General features: G+C 64.0%; 1 protein-coding gene across 1 annotated transcript; it reads right to left on the reverse strand.

The window, feature by feature from the left end:
* Positions 1 to 10,377: 10,377 nt before the first annotated feature.
* LOC138141124 (uncharacterized) lies at positions 10,378 to 11,421 on the reverse strand. The gene is made up of 4 exons (XM_069061800.1): positions 11,379 to 11,421; positions 11,158 to 11,304; positions 10,604 to 11,090; positions 10,378 to 10,558 (listed from the first exon to the last, which is right to left on the reverse strand). The coding sequence occupies exons 1-4, from the start codon at positions 11,419 to 11,421 to the stop codon at positions 10,378 to 10,380; spliced, it is 858 nt and encodes a 285-aa protein (XP_068917901.1).
* Positions 11,422 to 11,833: the final 412 nt, after the last annotated feature.

An 11,833-nucleotide genomic window follows, 5' to 3' on the forward strand; every position in this document is an offset into this window, starting at 1 on the left:
GAAGCCGTCCCGAGGGGACGGACACTCGTCGGTCTGCCAGTAGACATGAAGAGAGGGGCGGTCGCGGTGACCGCCCCTCTCTTCATGTGCCTGACTCAGGCCATGGCGAGAACCGACTCGAACGCCCGATTCTTCATCTCCTGATTCGACCCCTCGAACTGGCGGAGGGCACGCGCCTCCTCGACGGAGGTTCGGTTCGAGGACCGAACCGGAGCGCCCCAGTCCAGGTACTCCACGACCGAGTTGAAAGCACCCCACTGGGTATCGCGGCCCAGGTCGTTGGTCTCCGCGAACTTGTAGAGGGCCAGCAGTTCGGAGCGGCGGTTCTCCCAGAGGGTCATCGCGCGCTTCTCGTCCTCGACGGGACGGGGGTACAGCGCCTCGATGTACTGCTCGAACTGCGCACGGGTGAACTTGCGGCTCAGCATCTCCTCCGAGATCGCCGCGAAGGACTTCGCGTAGGCCATGGTCCCGTGAAGGACACGCTCGGCCTCACCCAGGCGTTCCTGCGCCGAGGCGGTGTGGCGGATGGCGAACTGGTGGTCCAGGCCCCGCATCTTGACGGTCATGCCGTTGGTGCAGATGAGGCGACGCCCCTCGATGCCTGCGGTGACGGTGCCGGAGCCGTCGTGGTTGGCGCGGATGACGACGCCGAACTTGATGAGGTCCTTGCCGCCGACCTCGATGGAGGTGCCGGGGAGATCGAAGCGCATGAAGGCCTTGCGCCCGTGGTCCAGGGTGCCGCCCTCAGCAAGGACGCCTCCCTGGTTGAGGATGTGCTCGCCCATGGCGAAGACGGAGTGGTTGTCCACTGCGTGGTAGCGACCGCCGACAACGCCGAGGGTGACGTGGGTGTCGTCGCGCATGACCAGGCGCATGCCGGGGATCGAGGTGTTGGTGACGCCTTCGTCGGTGGAGATGGAGAGGTTCGTGGCGTCCTCGATCTGGATTCCCCAGTTGAGGCCTGCAACGTCCATGGCCTGCTCGATGGTGGTGACGCCCTCCAGATCGGCTCCGAGGACCTTGGTCTTGCGGGCCGTGGTGGGGATGGTGGTGATGGTGTTCATGACTGCTCTCTCCTTGCTGGGATTTCTTAGCGAATCAACCTGTACTGCTACAGTAGCACCCGCGGCAGACAAAGCGCAAGCATCAATTTTGCCCCCATGGAAGGTCACGAGATTCGAGACCTTTCCTGCGGTGCCTGGATGCCCGCTAGGCGGGGGAGGGTCACGAGATTCGAGACCTTGTGAGCCTAGACGCGGAGCGGTGAGAGGGTCACGAGATTCGAGACCTTCACTCAGGTGCAGGGCCAAGGTCACGAGATTCGAGACCTTGCAACGCGAGGCGCACTACCCTCTCGGGAGTGATGGAAGGTCACGAGATTCGAGACCCTCTCCCCCGGTCGCTTGAAGGTCTGGAGATTCGAGACCTTTGGGGTGACTTGAAGCGTAAGGTCACGAGATTCGAGACCTTCGACGATGCAAGGTCACGAGATTCGAGACCTTCTAGCCGTCGAGGCACACACAGTCGAAGGTCACGAGATTCGAGACCCTTCGACTAGGATCGACACACGGGTGAAGGTCTGGAGATTCGAGACCTTCGAAGGGGAGTTCCTGTGTTGCAGGGGCAAGGGTCACGAGATTCGAGACCTTCATGTTTGGAAGGTCATGAGATTCAAGACCCTCCATCTGACCTGGGCAAACACGAGAAAGGGGGAGTGGGATGGGTGGATTCCCGTACCAGTGTCTACTTCCAACTGGACATCCAGTCGAGTTGGTGCTTACAGTAGGAGGCAGTCGTCTTAGAGAGAAGAGAGAAGCGATGCCAAACCCCCGTTCGGGGTTGCCGCTCGCATCACGGATGATCCTGGACCACCTACGCAAGGTGGGCCAGGAGTCCGGACGTGAGGGACACCCATTTGATTACTCGATGGTCGTGTGCGCTGAGGATTTGTCGATCAGTCAGCGCACCGTCAGCAGGAGCCTGCGTCAACTACAGGACGCCAACCTGATTTCATTCGTCCCAGGCAGGGGCCAGCGACCCACTCGGGTGCAACTCCTGCCTGAACCCCCTGACGACGAAGCGGGGAAGGACGGTGATCTGCGATGACTGAGCCGAAGAAGGCTCCGGGCGGGCGCGGAAGCCGCGAGTGGACGCCCTACGCCGAGACCACACAGCCGCCTGAGGGTGAGCGTGCGGGCGAGGGTCGCCAGATGGAGATGATCGAGTCGCTCGCGGTCCAGTCCGCGATCTTCTACTTCGCCTGCCGTGCACGACTCAAGCCGTCCGAGCAGGACGTGCTCCATGCCGTCATGCACCACACCATCCGGTACGGACGCGCTGAGATCAGGGCATCCCATGGCTACCTCGCCAAGTTCACCGGGTACGCCCCGAAGACTCACGGCCTGCCGCTGAAGGGTCTCCACGAGAAGGGCTTCATCGAGTACCAGAAGGGGTCCCCGAAGAAGAGTGGTTCCGGGCATCGGCACACCCAGTCCCTGATCCGGGTCCGCATCCCCGAGGGGTGGGAGGCGTTCAAGGACAACTCCTGGCTGGAGCGGTTCGCCTCCGAGGACGAGGGGGAGTCGAGTTCCCCTTTTGAGGGTCGCCCTCCCTCGGAGTCATCGGCTCCCGGGGAGGGCGTCTACCTCGAAGAGGGTCTCGAATCTCGTGACCTTCCTGCCCCTGAGATCGAAGGTCTCGAATCTCGTGACCCGAAGGTCTCGAATCTCCAGACCTCAAGGTCTCGAATCTCCAGACCCTATGGTCTCGAATCTCGTGACCTTGAAGGTCTCGAAATTCGTGGACCCGAAGGTCACGAGATTGGGGGTACTAAACGGGGAGTCTCTAATCGGGGAGTCTTGAAGCGGGGAGACTCAGTGCGGGGAGCCTTGGGCGGGGAGACTCAAGCGGACCCCCCTCTTGCCGAGCAAGCGCTCGGCGCGGCTGACGCCGCGCGGGAGTCCGCCACCTCCAAGGCCAAGGACAACCATCCGTCGTCAAGGCCGGGGCCGAAGGCCCCAGATGGTGGACCGCACCTCTCAATCGTGGATGCGCACAACCCGGAGGAGAGTGGTGAGACTTCCGCCCGCGCCGCGCTCGCCTCTCTGCTCCGGGAGGTCAAGGACGCGGGTCGTCGTCGCCTCAACGTGGAACGCAGGGACGAGATCATCACGGGGTCCGCACGACTCATCGAGGCGGACCCGGAGATCGAAGACCAGGACCTGCACTACCTCCTGGGCTTGTGGGCGGGGGACCGGGCACTGGAGAACGCCAACCACCTCTACTCGCACATGCGCCGCAACAAGCGCTACCTCACCCAGGTCGTTCGCGACATGGACTCGCGGGGGAAGGGCGACGACCCCGACCCGGATGAGTGGCTGAAGGTCGGGATCATCCACGGCCAGAAGAAGCGAGCCGCCCGCCTCCAGGCCGAGGCGGACGCCGCCGACACGTCCGAGCAAACCGAGACAGGCACCACCCGAAGGTCCTAGACTCGGAGGTAGGTCGATGAGAACCGAGCGACCTGCCTCCGAGTCGGCACCGTCTCCCGCGCGAGAAGCCGACGACGAAGGACAAGCAGACCCCAGCGGTCGCATCTCGGTCACTGTCGTGATCTGTCTTGATTGCGGTGGGCGCGGACGTCGCAAGGAAAAGAGACTGTCATGACCAGCCGAAAGAACCAGCAGGCCGCACGCCAGTACATGAAGACGCACGACGTCTCGTACATGGAGGCCCTGCGCCGAGTCACCAACCCCAGGGTGCCCGAGGACTTCTCCTCGCAGAGCGTCGCGTCCGTCATTGACGTTCCGCCACTGGATAAGCCACTCACTCTCGGGTTCCTCCCTCCGCTGGAGCCGGAACCCGCACCCCATCGGCTCTCTCTGGTGGATCGGCTGAAGGGTCGCCGTCCCGAGCCGGACACGGTGCCAGTCGAAGCCCCGACTCCGTTCCTGGTGGACAGGGGCAGGGTCGCCCCCGCGTACATCACGGTGTACGGGCCTGTCGGGGCAGGCAAGACGACGTTCCTGCGCTCGCTCCTGGAGCAGTACCGGGGCCACACCGCCTACGCCATCCACGGGGGAGACCTCGTCAAGGGCGAGGGTCATCGCAGTGCCCTGGGTGTCGAACCCTGGGAGGGTCTGATTGACGTCAATCTCCAGCCCGGGAGCAGGATTCCTGAGCCTCCTTCCATCGGAGAGTTGCCGATTGGCACGCTCGTGGTCCTCGACCTCAGCAACATCGAGAACGCTCCGAGGGCGGAGTTCTCGGCTCACGGGGTGCAGGAGCACGCGAAGTTGAGAAAGTGGTTCGCCTTCGAGGCGTCTCTTGGAGAGTGGGCACGCTGGAGGCATGTCGCAGTGGCCTCATCGGTCTATGCCGAGTCCACCCCTGGCGAGACCGCCCTGCCCCTGAGTGTCGCCTCGTCACCTCTCGGGATGGAGAGCATCAAGGTGCGGCTGGACAGGCGTACCGCCGAGCGCGGAGGTCGCCCCCGGACAGCATCGGGCGCGTGGGTCTACGAGGCGGTGCGCCCGGAGAACCGCAGGAACACGGAGCACTTCGCCCTCACGAAGGACGAGGCCTCACGTCTCACGCGCCCCCGCCCTTCCGAGGACACGATGGAGCGGAGGATGCTCTCGTGACCCCCTGCGTGGCGCTACCGCAGTAGCGCCTGAAACAGCGAAGCGCCCCGAGGCGGATCACCTCGGGGCGCTTCTTGCTGGGGGAGTGGGGGTCAGAGGAACGCTTCCTCGGTCTCTTCGATGCCGCCGTCGCCGTCGAGAGTGAAGACGGTGTCGTCCTCCAGGGTCCGGTAGTGCACCGCTCCAGTGACGCCGTGAGCGCTGAAGGCCTCCAGAGCGGCCTGGGACGGGCCGGGGCCGTCCACGGTGCCCGAGAGTCCGTAGATCGCGTCCTGGGCCTCCTGGCGCGTTTCCTGGGGGGCAGAAAGCGTCGAGTCGGACTTCGCTTCGGGGCCGAAGAGGTGGAAGAGGAGTTCCTCGATGGTCAGGTCGCCTGCGGCCTCCAGGTCCTCCTGGTCAGGCACTCGCCCTTCGAACCATCCAGCCAGCGCCACTTCCCTCTCCTTGCCATGAGGGACCGTCAATGTTGCCTTCACGAGTGTCTTCGACATCGCTTGCGTCTCCGTTCTTGAGGTAGTCGCCGTACCAGTCGGGCACGGCTAGGTCGATAGTGGTGAACCCGTACGACACGGGAACGCTGATGCCGGTCGCTTCGCGCACGATGCCCTGCGCCGACTTCACGGTCGGGCGACCGATGCGCCGTCGCATCGCCTTGGCCAGGCGGTCGGCACCGTGGTTCATCTTGTTTCCGCAGTGGCCTCGCACCCAGCGAGCGCGGACCTCCCCGGGAGCGATGACCTCCCTGAGTGCGTCTACGGTGGCGGACTCCAGACGAGCCAGGGTCCGCACGGTCGGGTACGGCTCCCGCTTCCCCTCCGCCTGGGCGATGAGGTTGTTCAGGGTGCGCACCAGGAGCCTGGAGTCGGAGTTGATCGAGACCTTCTCGCCATCTGCACTGGAGATGGCGATGAGGGCGGCAACGAACTCGGCCTCGTTGGAGTTGTCTGCACGGAAGCGAAGCGCCCCGTACGCGCCGTCGTCGCGCAGGAAGGCCGCGCCGCCCTGGTTCTCCTGGTGGACGAAGGACCCATCGGTGAACGTCTCGACCCATCGAACTGCGCCCTGTGCGATCTGGAGAGCCTTCAGCGAGCGCTTCCGGTTCGTGAGGGATGCGGTGGCGAGGGAGAGCGTTCGCTCCACGGCCTCGGCCAGGGGGTCGATCTGAGGTCGGTAGCGAGGGGATCGGAACTTGTCGATGGGGAGGAACTCGACGTGGTCGAGGTGGAGAGAGTGGTCGTAGTTCACCACTTCGAACAGGAGGTTCTCGATGCGGGGGTCGAAGAAGATCAGTGCTTCATCGGGGGAGTAGGTCAATCCCCTGAGCGTCCGCGTCACCCACCCCCTACCCTCCGTCTCGCTGGGGAACTCCAGGAGCGTCTCGCGCACGACCTGGCCGTTGTCTGCTTGAAGGACGAAGGAGAGCACCTCCTCGCCTTGGGGGAGTGAACTCCACTGGCTCAGCGCGATGTGTCCGTAGCGCACCGTGGCTTCACCTCGCCCTCTGGGTTGGGCTGGGGGAGCGTGTTCTCGGGCCGGTTCGGGACTCGGCTCTGGGGTGCTGTCATCGTTGGCCTCTCTCTTCTACCTCCTACTGTAGCAGTCTTGACCGACAAGGGGAAAGGGGCTTGAACAGAGGGGAAGATCAGGAGATTGGCACGGCTGTACAGGGTAGGATCGACAGAGAAGAGGCATCCACCGAGGAGAAGCGCGTGCGTCGCAAACCGTTGATCGCCTGCGCCTCCGCGATAGCGGCGCTGGCCTTGGTGGCGACCGCTGGCGCAGTCACTCCACTGGGCCAACAGGTCCGGGGGGATGTGGCTGAGCGCCTCGGGTGGGAGACGGCTGACGAAGAAGCGCCCTCCCCGAGCAGGCCACCCCAGGACCCGGCCTACTACACCGACGTCGATGACACGTCCGGCCTGACCGAGGACCAGGTGCGCCAGATCGCCTACGACGTATGCCCGCAAGCCCTGGACGTCGGGGACTGCCTGGACTACACCGTGGAGATCACCGACCTGGACAAGGCGTTCGGCCTAGTGGAGGTCTCCTGGGACAGACCCAAGGAGGGAACTCCGGAGAGCGAGGTGCCGCTGACGACCTCAGGGGTCATGCTCGACCGCTCCCTGACGGGGAAGTCTGCCCAGTACGTCGCCAACGTCGCGGCCCACGAGTGGAACCACATCGAGCAGACGCTCATGGTCGAGACCCTGGAGGGTCGCAACTCCCTGAAGGTGAGGGCCTTCGACTACTACGACGCGAGGGTCCCCGGGGGTCTCCCTCGCGAAGACCTGGGCGTCGAGATACTCACGGACTGCATGGCCACAGAGGGGGACAACGTGCCTGCTGGAGTGGGTGGCGATGTCGCTCCTCACTACGTGAAGACGTACCTGGGGGCGACGGATTCGACGGAGGCTTGCGGGGACTGGCAGTCGGTCCTGCACGGCGACGGCGGGGAATGAGAACGGGCACGAGACGCCTATGCATCTCGTGCCCGTCCGGACATCGTCGCCAAGGAGAAAGCGAACTATGTGCCCTTGCCCAGCAAGGCACACTGTAGCACCCATGCCACACCTAGCGCAAACCGCATGCAAAATAAGGGCCAATGCGCTCCGGTCTGCTACTCTTGCAACAGTGAACCAACTGTGATGACGTAATTTCCAGCAAGGGGCCTAGATGTCTGTCGAGCAGAACACTGCACCCATCACCCTGCCTTCCGTGCGCGCAGTGAAGTCCCGGATCGCCGCCCACAAGGACGACACCGAAGCCTTCGTCTCCAACGCACAGTCCCTCATCGCGAAGCACGACTCCCTGCTGTCCCGCCTCCGACAGGTCACCTCGGACCGCGAGGCGGCTCTGCTGAAGGAGCGCTCACTCATCTGGACGATCAGAGCGTTCCTGAGGATGGCCGACACCACGAACGGCCTCAGCGCAAACACTCTCCGGGAAGCAGGACTAGCCACCTCGCTAGCACTGGAGACCAATCTGGATGCGCTCGCTGACTACGACTACTGGGCCATCGAACAGAGAAGCAACGCACACTACGACGACCTCAAGGCGCTGACCCTCCTGGAGGTCGCAGGGGACAGGGACGCGGACGCCCTCCATGGGGAGACGATCAACAGCATCCGCTCCCTCCGGCAAGTGCAGAGGGTGGTCGAGAGAGTCACGGAGTCGCGGCAGGAGGCCGGGGCGCTCGCCGTGGCGCTGATCGACCTGTAGACCACACCCTTGTTAGTCAACTCAGGTGTGGTAGTGTCACTGCTAACCAGGCACGATTAGGAAGAACATGGAGGCTCGATGAACGCCACGGCAGGCCCGTTTTCGCCTCCGCGCGCTCCGCGCCGACGCCCGTCCTTGACGATCACAGCAGGCCCGATCTCCTCCGGGAAGTCGGCCTGGGTCCGTACCTTCCGAGAGGCTCCGAGCGCGCCACTGTGCATCATCCGCGACGAGGTGCGCGAACTGGTCGGCGGCGAGGGGTACCTCGAAGGCTCCGTGGACGGCGAAGTCGAAGAGGCAGTAACTCGCCTCATCCACGAACAAGCACGCGCATCCCTCACTCAGGGGGTTGATGTGTACGTGGACGGGTGCCACAACCACCCCCTGACCAGACGCCAGTGGGAGTCCTTCGCGACGAAGAACGGAGCGGACTTCCGACTGATGCTCTTCGACCGGAGCCTGGAGGAGATCGTTGCGCTCAACGCGCTGAGGGACACTCCGCACCCACGGAAGAAGATCGAGTCCTCGTACTCCCAGTGGGAGGAGCAGTTCAAGCACGTCACGCCGAGGCCTCAGCACCAGTTCATCAGCGGCGAGCGCGCGCTCGCCAGCGTGTCTAGTGCTTCCCCCGGGGGCTGAAGGTACACTCGGTCGTGGGCACTGAGTTCTCTCGTCCCAGACGACTGAAAGCGGCTTCGGAGCATGTCTCCGAAGCCGCTTTCGTTTGTCCTGACCCTATGCCACCAAGGCCACTAATGCCTCTATTGGGAGTGTCGGGCCTGGGACACCAATGCCTCCATTGGACCCTGATCCAATGGAGGCATTGTGTACCTTCAGGCGGCGGCGACGTCGGCGTTGCGCGCGAGCCAGGCCTCCACGCGCGCCCTGAGTGCAGGCAGTGCCTGGAGCATCATGAGCACGTCGTTGATGGCGCGGTGGGCGTCCCTGTACTCGAATCCGGCCCAGGCCATCAGCGAGGACATCTTGTTGTCTGCGATGCCGTCGTCACGGACAGCGATGCCGAACGCCTTCATCGTGTCGGCGCAGGGGACGGACACTCCGTTGAAGGAGAGCCAACTGTCCTCGAAGGAGGCGTTGTGGGCGACCAGGATCGAATCCCCGATGAACTCGCGGATCGCGCGAGCCTCGTCAGGGGACTCGATGAGAACCGGCAGGCCCTCCACGTCCTCCAGGGAGATGTGGTGGACGTCTTCGGGTCCGGTTCCGTTCCACTCTGCATGATCGGCAGGGACCCCGTAGAAGCGATGGAAGCGCTCGACCTCTCGGTCTTCATGGACCCGGACCAGTGCGACCTCGATGATGTGCCCCTTGTCGGGGGAGTAGCCCGTGGTCTCCAGGTCAGCCAGGACGATGCCCTTCGACAGGGCGTTCCTCCAGGAGTCACGAACCTCCGAAGTGTCCTGGAAGCCGCGACGGGTCTTGGGCTGAGGAGTACGGCCCGCCTCGACCCACTTGGCGACCATGCCCTCGGCGTAGCCGCGTACGTCAGCGTAGGAGAACTCCAGCCCCAGTTTCTTGGGGGAGTTCTTCCCGGCTGGGACCTTGTGGTCCAGGGGAACCTCCCAGATGACGAGCCGCTGGTCATTGAGGTTGGCGACGACCAGGGCCGACTCCTCGACGCCGAGGAAGTTGCCGTAGTGCTGGGTCTGAAGGATGTACCCCTCGGGGATGGTGGTCTCCCAGTCCTCCGGGTGAGAGGAGGTCTTGGCCTCGACCACACGAGCGACTCGACCGTCCGGGGTGGCGGTGAAGCCATCGAGGTTCACGTGCCGCGTCCCGTCCGTGTAGGTGCCCTTGTTGGCCCACACCGGGGTTCCGGTGAGCGACTCCACGACGGCGACGAGCCACGGCTCCCAGAGGTCGCCTCGAAGTGCGGCCCCGGAGTGATCCTGGTCGTCTGGCGTGGGGTTGGTCTTCGATGCGCGCACGTCGTCGTAGTTCATCTGGCCGTACTCCCCGACCTTGCAGATGGACCCGACGTCCGATCCACCCAGGTGGGCTGGCGCATGGTGAGCCAGGCGATTGTTCCCGGCTCGGCCTCTCCGAGGTGCTTGACCCCTTCGGGGAGGGTGAAGTCTCGCTCGGGCACTTCGTGGGAAGGGAGGAGGGAGGCGGTGATGTCCTTGTACGCCTCCAGGCGGTGGCGGGCGACCTTGTAGGCGTCGAAGGCGCGAAGGGTGCTGGCTCCGTTGACGACCCGGCCAGCCTTGGCGGACTCCCATGCCGCCTTGCGGTCGTTGTGCTCGCGCAGGAGGCGGGAGAAACTCGTCGCTGACGAGCCGGTCTTGACCTCGTCCGGGGCGACATCCGCGAGGGGAAGGTCGATGATCTTGCGAGCCTGGGCCATTACTTCTCCTTGTGGTGCCGCTACGGTAGCAAACTGTCTTGGTAGTAGCGACAGTAGCAGGAGGCACCGACATTTGGAGAAGCGTTCTGACTTTAAGAACCGCAAGAGGGGCGGACTGGCGTCCGCCCCTCTTGCGGTGGCCTCTCAGAAACTCCCCGAGCCTCCAGAGAACCCTGAGGTGCTGATCGACGTGCTGATGTTCGAGTAGGAAGACGACGACGAGGACGAGTGGTAGTCCTGGGAAGAAGAAGAGATCGCGTGGTAGACCAGCATCGACGCGAGGAGTCCGTTGCTGTGGAAGATCGACTGGTCCGCGATGGACCTCCTACGGTCCGGGGTTCATCCCATTCTGGACCGGCCTGCGAAGAACGTCCGCGACAGCCCGTTCGAACGTCTTCCGCTTGCGTGCCACGACCTCGACGGCTTCCCAGGGAGCGATCTGCTGGCTCTGGACGTCTCGTCTGACCTGCTGGAGGAACCTTCCAGGTCCTCCTGGCTCGCGGCGACGGTAGCGCGCGCCCTCTCGGAGAGTTCGACCTCGTCCCCGTAGGCCTTGACGAAGCGACGGACGTCATCCCGGGCTTCCTCGGTCTTCTCGATCTCCTGCTGAAGTCTTCCCGTCTTCGGTTCCCTGCTCAACCCTCCGCAGGAGGGGCTGACCTCCTGATTCCAGAGGACGTCAGGTGATCCGGTGAAACCCTTCTCGATGAGTGCACGAGTCTTGGTGGAGGTCTTGGCTCCGTCAGGGACCTTCCCCTTGCTCTCCATGACAGTGAGCGCAGACCCTAGTCCCTGAGTGCTGTGGAGAAGGTGCTCGTTGAAGACACTGCTCGCGACCGCCTCCTGGGCGGGGCTGGCTGAAGCGACCTTTCCCGAGTCGCTGTTCGATGGCTCTCCAGTAGCGGACAGATGCGGCGATCTCGCCGTGCGACGGTTCCCAGGCCAGGAGCCGCTTCGCGTGGAGGTGGTCGCTGATGGCTTTGATGATCCTGGGGATGATCTTGACAGCGAGGAACACGAGCGTGGTGATCGCGAACAGGAGAGCGACCAGAGGGAGAGACGCGGGGACGGCTTCCGAGACCTCTCATTCGCTCGGCGGTCGATTCGCCGTTGATGGACTGAAGGGAGGCGTCAGCGCCTGCTACAGCGGCCTGATCCCAGTCCCCGTCCTCGTGCGGGGGTCTTCATCTCGCCCACTGCGCTGTCCGCGATCTGGTCTGCGTTGCGAACCCCGTCCCGGCGTAGGTGCCCAACTTGCGCACCTCGGGGGAGATGGCGATGAGGACGACGTCATCCTTCAGTGTCTGGGACTCGGTGCCCGCGATGTCGGCGTAGTCGCCACTCTCGATGAGGCTCTTGACGTTCTCGTCGTAGGAGTTCTCGGTGAGCGCAGGGTCGTTGGAGGCAAGGACGGCGATGTGGACGTTCTGCTCGCTGGAGAGTGCTTCGATCTCTGAGGCGACCGCCTTGTCGTCCAGCACGTTGGCTTGTCGTAGATGGTCACGTCAGTCACTGCGGCCTGGGCGGCGAGCGCAGGGGTAAGCGCAACAAGCAGGAGGCCTGTAAATAGTGCGGCCACCCCGCGATCAAGTGTTCGGAT

The sequence above is a fragment of the Tenebrio molitor genome, unplaced genomic scaffold (assembly GCF_963966145.1).
Source record: "Tenebrio molitor unplaced genomic scaffold, icTenMoli1.1 SCAFFOLD_947, whole genome shotgun sequence".
Lineage (NCBI taxonomy): Eukaryota > Metazoa > Arthropoda > Insecta > Coleoptera > Tenebrionidae > Tenebrio > Tenebrio molitor.